The sequence below is a fragment of the Rhinopithecus roxellana genome, chromosome 7 (assembly GCF_007565055.1).
Source record: "Rhinopithecus roxellana isolate Shanxi Qingling chromosome 7, ASM756505v1, whole genome shotgun sequence".
NCBI lineage: Eukaryota > Metazoa > Chordata > Mammalia > Primates > Cercopithecidae > Rhinopithecus > Rhinopithecus roxellana.
The window spans coordinates 67,445,575-67,452,320 of NC_044555.1; the positions used below are offsets into that span (position 1 = coordinate 67,445,575).

At 44.1% G+C, this 6,746-nt stretch overlaps 1 protein-coding gene and 1 pseudogene across 8 annotated transcripts in view; both read right to left on the minus strand.

Moving 5' to 3' along the window:
* CASK (calcium/calmodulin dependent serine protein kinase) overlaps window positions 1-6,186 on the minus strand; it is a 403,174-nt gene extending 396,988 nt beyond the window's left edge. For 7 of the 8 annotated variants that reach the window (XM_030933848.1, XM_030933849.1, XM_030933847.1 and 4 more), the window contains exon 1: window positions 5,521-6,186. In XM_030933848.1, the coding sequence (XP_030789708.1) occupies window positions 5,521-5,579 (59 nt within the window). In that variant the 5' untranslated portion in view covers window positions 5,580-6,186. The remainder of the gene's footprint in view (window positions 1-5,520) is intronic. The other variant, XM_030933846.1, reaches the window with a different exon arrangement.
* On the minus strand, window positions 1,819-1,914 carry LOC115898866 (annotated as a pseudogene).
* Window positions 6,187-6,746: the final 560 nt, after the last annotated feature.

Consider the following 6,746-nt stretch of genomic DNA (forward strand, 5'->3'; position numbering starts at 1 on the left):
CACATTTAAAATGTGAAAATGTCAAGAAGCAAGGTATACCTGCTTCTTTAATGTATTGAGTAGAACTACAGCTGGAGACAGAAGAATTTTCAGCTTAAAGGAAATATCCAGGAACACAATTTAGGGACATTTGAGGCATAGTTCATCAGGTGAAACTGTTGCAGATACAAGGAAACAATGGAGGGAGCTGAACTGCTTATGTCAAGTACATAGAAGCGTGTTACGGTCATAAAAATTAAGGGAGTCCACAGGAAGTATTTATGAAGACAACTTCAAACAACGTGCCCTAAAGCAATCTGTAAAAAGCAGACACAAAGAGACTCCAGAAGGTTGTATACATGCAGAAAAGCAACGGCGTAGCTCTGTTCTCCCTCCAAATGGTCCTAGGATCAAACTCCGTCATCAGGAATCAATATTGCTTCCCTACTCCCATTGAGGCCTGCTATCTGTAGGATCCACATCCTGAGTTCAAAAGGTTTTTCCTCTGTAGAGGTACAGCTTAACTCCCATGGCTTGCATTCTTTCTGGGCTACAAACAATTTAGCTGCTGATCACTTCTTTTACCTTGTTACTTGGCTGTCACTGTGATCATGCACTTCTTTCACGACCACTGGTATTTTTGGAATATCTACTCATTTCTGGAAAATTCTTGGTTCCTTTAGGCAAACACTTGATCTTTTCCTAACATTAAAAACTAGTTTACCTACAAAGTCTAGTTAAAATTTCCAGGAAACATTTTTTCAACACAATGCGACATTCTCTCTATGGTACTAGAAACCCAAATCACCGTGTGAATCAATACATGTGAAAGTCATAGTAATTAGTACAAATTAGTAAAGCTGAATTTTTCTGTATGCTGAATTATATACTTTACATATTATTAATCCAGTATTTACATAAAGACTGCATTAACTCAATTCTCCAGCTAACAGCATTACTGGAATCACAAGTATGTAATTTAAAGCATACAAGCAACTTAACCATACTCTTTTAATAGAGTGTATGTACAAACACAATCCATACTAAACTGATAAATTTCTTAATATTAAATCAAGTCATTATAGTGGGAAACCATCATCAACTGTTATTGAAGCAATCCTTGTTCTGTGTTGTTCCAAACATCAGACAATCGCCACGTTAGCATTAGATGAGTGTCATAAATCAATGTGGATCTTAAAAGGCCAAAGAAATCAAAGCCAAACACAAGCTAAAACTAAATTCTTACACAATAAGTCTGAGAAACACAAGTGCACAGAAGATAAAATCCATGTTTTAGCCATTTAGCTTCATTCGATACCTTCCAAAAAGAGTTTATTCCACTTTGTAAGAATTGCAAGTCTCTGAAAAGCCAGTCCCAAAATATTACATACATAATCTAAGTTTTAAGCCAATGACTCCCCATCATAGCTGCACATTAGAATCACACAGAGAGCTTTAAAAAATATCAGTGACCAGGACCCACTCCCAGAAACTCGGATTTCACTGCTTTGACACAGGGCTCTGGCATTGATCTTTCTTAAAAGCTCCCCTGATGATTCTAATATGCAGCCAGGTGGAGGACCACTACTTTAATGCAGGTTCTTGGGACAATAATTGCTCTGAGGTTGATAAACATGCTTTTTTGCCTTTTAATGAGATTTTATTAAAACTACTCAATTCACTCCACAGCTAATGAAAGGCTGTTATATTGCAAGCACTGTGTTAATGGAGAAAGATGTGTAAGAAACATTTCCTGCCCTCAAGAAGCTCCTTATTAGTGAACTAGAGAGATCCATAAATAAGTAACTGTAATTAAATATAAGTGCTCTCGAGGTGTAAGCAAATACAGCATGCCTCACAAAGTTGCATGTCATCCTTAAGCAAGGGTCATGCTGCATCATTCCAATTTTAGTGTACGTCCTATCAGAGCAGGAAAGTCAGAAGCTACAGGTTACTAAATAATAAGGCAAAGGTACCAACACAAGGTAAAAATGGTGTGTATTTTGTTATTCTCTTTCACAGACACTGCTGTACCAAGAAAGTAGGCATTTTTCTATGTTTTAATTTGGATGAATTGTCTTAAATTTCCTTCATGTAGTATTACCGGTTGTACACTTACTTATACTTGTAAAAGATACAGTAAATGATCATGACATAAAAATTAGTCATTAACCTTATTTGCATAACGCCTTTCCTTTCCAGTAATTGCTACATTTGCTAAGACAAGAAGTTTTGGGACTACGTACGATAAGGTCGTATTATTGGAGATTTGTTTCAGTCATTTGAAAGATAGTTACATAGAAAATGTTATAGAACCAACAAGCATTCAAAGGAGTTTCTGCAAGATTTTCAAAAATGAGAAACACAGGAAAAAGAGTTTTAATTTTTAAAAAGGAAAACGACATCCTTCCAATATTTGTAACAAACTGGGCACACGTTCCCTCAAAGACAGCTTTAACAAGGGTAAAGGCTGCAGCCACTGGAAAGAAAACATATTCCAAATAATGATCTTATATTTCAAAACCTCATTAACTCTAGAAGTTGTCTTTCTCAACCAATGGGGGGAAAAAAACACACTGAAGAGTCTAAATTTGACGAGAACTTTCATTTATGCCATCAATTAAGGCCAAGTACACAGAGGGTAAGTGAGTAGGTGGTTGCGTAGGTAGAGGAGTGAGTGGGAGTTCAATTAGTCTTGAAAAGTGAAATCTATTTTAAAGTGCCTTAGTAAAAATTTAAACCTATTAAGATCTAGTGGTAAAAAACAACTTGTGATACTAATTTGGTAAAAAAGAAAACAAAATTCCATAGAATTTGGATAGAAATCAATAAAAAGGTTTTCAGTACGTGCGAACATCTTCAAGGGCTTTCTGTTCAAATTCAGAGGTGAACAAATTCTAAGTTAAAAATGTATGCTGTCAAGGTCCCTGCAAGAAAATCTCAAGCTAATTTCAATTTCCAGATCAATATATACTAAGACAATTTACTAGAGAAACCTTCAACCTTTACTCAGGTTGACGAACACTAGTATTACATTCTTTAACAATAAGGCTAGCTTGAATTCATTATTTCATGTAATGGCATTTTATAATTGGCACTGACCAAGTCAGATTTGAATTAGTTTCAAATATGAATGAGATTTCACAGTTCATAGTAGTTAAGGAGGCCATACAGTACCTATCACCTCAAAATTAGCTTGCTGCCCCTCTTTATTGCTCTGAAACAGCCAGAAAAGATGAATTTTCTTCTCCCAGGGGTGTTTCCTGAAAATATTCTATCAATTACAAATCAGCAGAATACTGACTGTGTTAATGTGATTCTGACCATTTCTTTTTGATATCCAAAGAGATCACATCATCGCCCTTCCAGACCTTAAGGAATCAGAACTAGTTACCAAAACTGATTCAGTGATGGCTATTTTCCATCTTCACAATATAATTAACATTTTAATCTCACATTTTCCAATTATGACTTTGTTAGTTCGTTTACATCAGCTATAACTAAGATGCAACAAACGTAATTCACCCACACATACGGTCATTTGGAGGCTCTTGGGAAACACCTAATTTATCTTCACTGGGTGCTGCTAAGAATGAGGAAACCAAGGAGATTTTTGATACATTTTTCTCTCTAGAACTGTGCTATTCACATGTGGCTACTAGGCACCTGAAACGTGGCTGGTCCGACTGGGAAACTGAATTTTGAATTTTATTTAATTTTAATTAATTAAAATTTAAATTTAGAAAAACGTACTTGATTAGGTTATTGGAAAACTTTTATGTATACTGGGTATGTATATTGGGTAACTTGGGTATGTAAATCTACTTTTGCAAATGCACATTTTATGAAACCTAAATACAGATTAAGTATTTCTGATTTTCATCAGAAATGTAGCTTAGTGTCAGATTTGAGATGTGCTGTTAGGGTAAAATACACATTGGGATTTCAAAGACTTAGCATAAAAGATGTAAAATACTTCATTAATATTTTTTCATACTGATTACATGTTTAAGTGTTAAGTTTGGATCTACAGGGTTAAATAAAATATTTTAGTAAAATTAATTGCACCTATATGTTTTTATTAAATGTGGCTACTAGAAAATTTTAAATTACAAATGTGGCTCATAATATATCTTTTGGACAGTGCTGTTCTAGAACACTTCCACAACCACTTTAACAGGACACATTTGGATACTTTCCTTTTAACAGTCTGGCTGGTCATGTAACAATAGGGCAAGGAGTAACACGTCCTCATATGAATTGGGTCTGAGTAAAGTGTGCAGCAAGCTCTACCCACAATTTCACCATGTGAGGCAACACTGTAATACCTCAATATGGAAAGAAAAGGAAACAAATTAGCACTCAAATTGAAATCGTGTACTGCAGACAACTTAAAAGAGATAGGGCCAACTGCTCTAAGGTCTTGGTTTCATTTCCCAACTGTGGACCTTAAAATAGACAATAAAGCACCGCTTCCAAAAAAAAAAGAGGTAAGATATTTCAATGGTAGCTCTAGCGATCCTTATTAAGCAAAAATTTGCTCTTAAATCTTATCTCCTCAACTTCTAAAGCCACAGAATACACGCTGTGTTAGGAAATCAACTTCAGATTGCCAGCATTTCCTTCACAAGCAAATTAGCAGGATTGTGCACTTGGAATACTGTTTGACAAGAATGAAAAGGAAACTATTCAAAATAGATTTAAGGAATGGACAATTAGATGAGGAACTGCAGATTTAATTCTCAATCAGCACTGTGATTAATCTGATTCCCTGCTTTTCCCCAGGGTAATTATACAACACAGATGAAAGGATGAGCATTTGGACTGTCAGTTCTATATTCTAGACCAGCCCGGTGACTCAAAGCAGACGGCTCTACCACGCTAACCACCATCCCAACAACAGTCGAGGGGAGCCTCGAGCACTGATTGAACAGTCATTGCATAACGAAGCATTAAAAATTCGAATGCCCCCAACTCTTTCCACGTTCATGTACACCAGGAGGGAATGTGCTGAAACTGAACGCACCCCGTCTTAAATGATCCCCTCCAATCCGGGCATGGGGTGTACACAAAGGCATCTGTCTAATATCCCGCACAATAGACACACACCCCACAATTAAAACCCTGGACTCACTCTCTCTCTCTCACCACACAAGCAAAGGAAATGCAAGCTGCTCTTTTCAAAAATGGTCTGTGGTACATGCAAGGTAACAAAAACCCCAACTGAAGCAACTATAAAATCGGCTGTGCCACGTCCCTGTGCAACCGTCAGATAAAATGCAGGCAGCCGGCCCCACGCCTTACGGGGTGGCCAGCCTCCGCTCGGTGGCCTCAATGGACCGCTGAGAACCCCCAGGCCCCCGCCTGGCAGGAGCTCCAGGTACACGTCTATAAATACTCCAAGATGAGAAGGACGAGAGGGGAAGAGAGGAAGAGGGGAAGGAGGGAGGGCAGGGGGCAGGCCCGGAGCGGGTGCGGGAAGACCGGGGCATCACTGAAATGCATTTTTCCACACTCCCGCTCCCTCGCGTGGAGACTCACTTTCCGATCACCTCGCACAGCTCGTACACATCCTCGAACAGCACGTCGTCGTCGGCCATGGTCCGGAGGGGATAGCGGCCGCAGCGTGGAGGGCTTCGAAAACGGGGGTGTGGGCGCCCAAGAGCTCAGTGCCCAGCCCCGGGATCGCCTCCTCCCCTCAGGACCCGCGAGCCCTCGGTGCCGAGGACGCTCGAGTGGGGCCGCGAGGCCCAGAGACTGCGGCGCCTTCCTCTGCAGGCGACCGCCCCGGCGCGGGCGGCGGGGCCGGGGCGCGGGAGCGAGGGCGGCCCGGGCCCGGCGCCGCCCGCCCGCCCGCTGCTCCTCGCGCTGCTCGGGCCGCGCTGCCCGGCGTGCGGATCCTCGGGGACCGCGCGGCGTCGCGCTCTCCGCTCGTCAGCCCGCGCGGGCCGCGAGGCCGCGACCGCTCCCTCTGTCCGAGGCCGGCTCCGTCGCGTCGCGGAGCAGCTCGGGCTACAGAGGGGGCCGCGGCAGGACCATGGAGGGAGGATCGCCGCGGAGGGAGGATCGCCGCGGAGGGAGGTGGCGGCGGCGGCGGATCGGCGCTGGGGACCAGGAGGCGGTGGCAGAGACGCTCCCTCCTCCTTCTCCTCCTCCCGCAGCCGCCACCGCCCGCCCGGGAGTGGGAGGGGGCTTCGCGGGACTGGCGCTCTGTGCGGGCGGGAGCCGCGGCCGCCGCCTTCTGCTCCGCCCCTCCGCCTCAGCAGCCGACCGGCTAGCCAGCCCCGCGCACCCGCCTCGCGCAGACACGCCCTCCTCCCCCGTCGGCGGCGCGGCTTCCAGAACCACAGACTCCGCCCACTCTAGCCCGTCGGGAGGCGGTGGCCCAGGGAAAGGGGAGCGGGCTGAGCGGCGCATGCGCGCGGCGCGGACCGCGTCACGGCGAACGGGCGGGCACCGGGATTCTAGAGGGCGCGGGGGGTTGAGCGGGGTGCGCCGGCTGCAGCTGCTGAGGCGGGGCTGGTTGGGGTCGTCGCCTCCGCGCCTAGCCGCGACCAAGCCGCGAAAGGGGCTGGAGACAAAAGGTCCACGGCTGCACGCTCGTTGTCCCGCAAGAGGCTCGAAACTCTGGCCGCTCCCCTTTCCTTCTTTTGTAATCGCAGGGAGCCTTTCCCAGTTTTTTGCTGGGAAAAGAGGCAGGGAAAGGGTGCTAATGAATGAGAAAGCTAAAAGAGAGGTGGAGAGAGGTTGTCACTGAATCCGTGCTT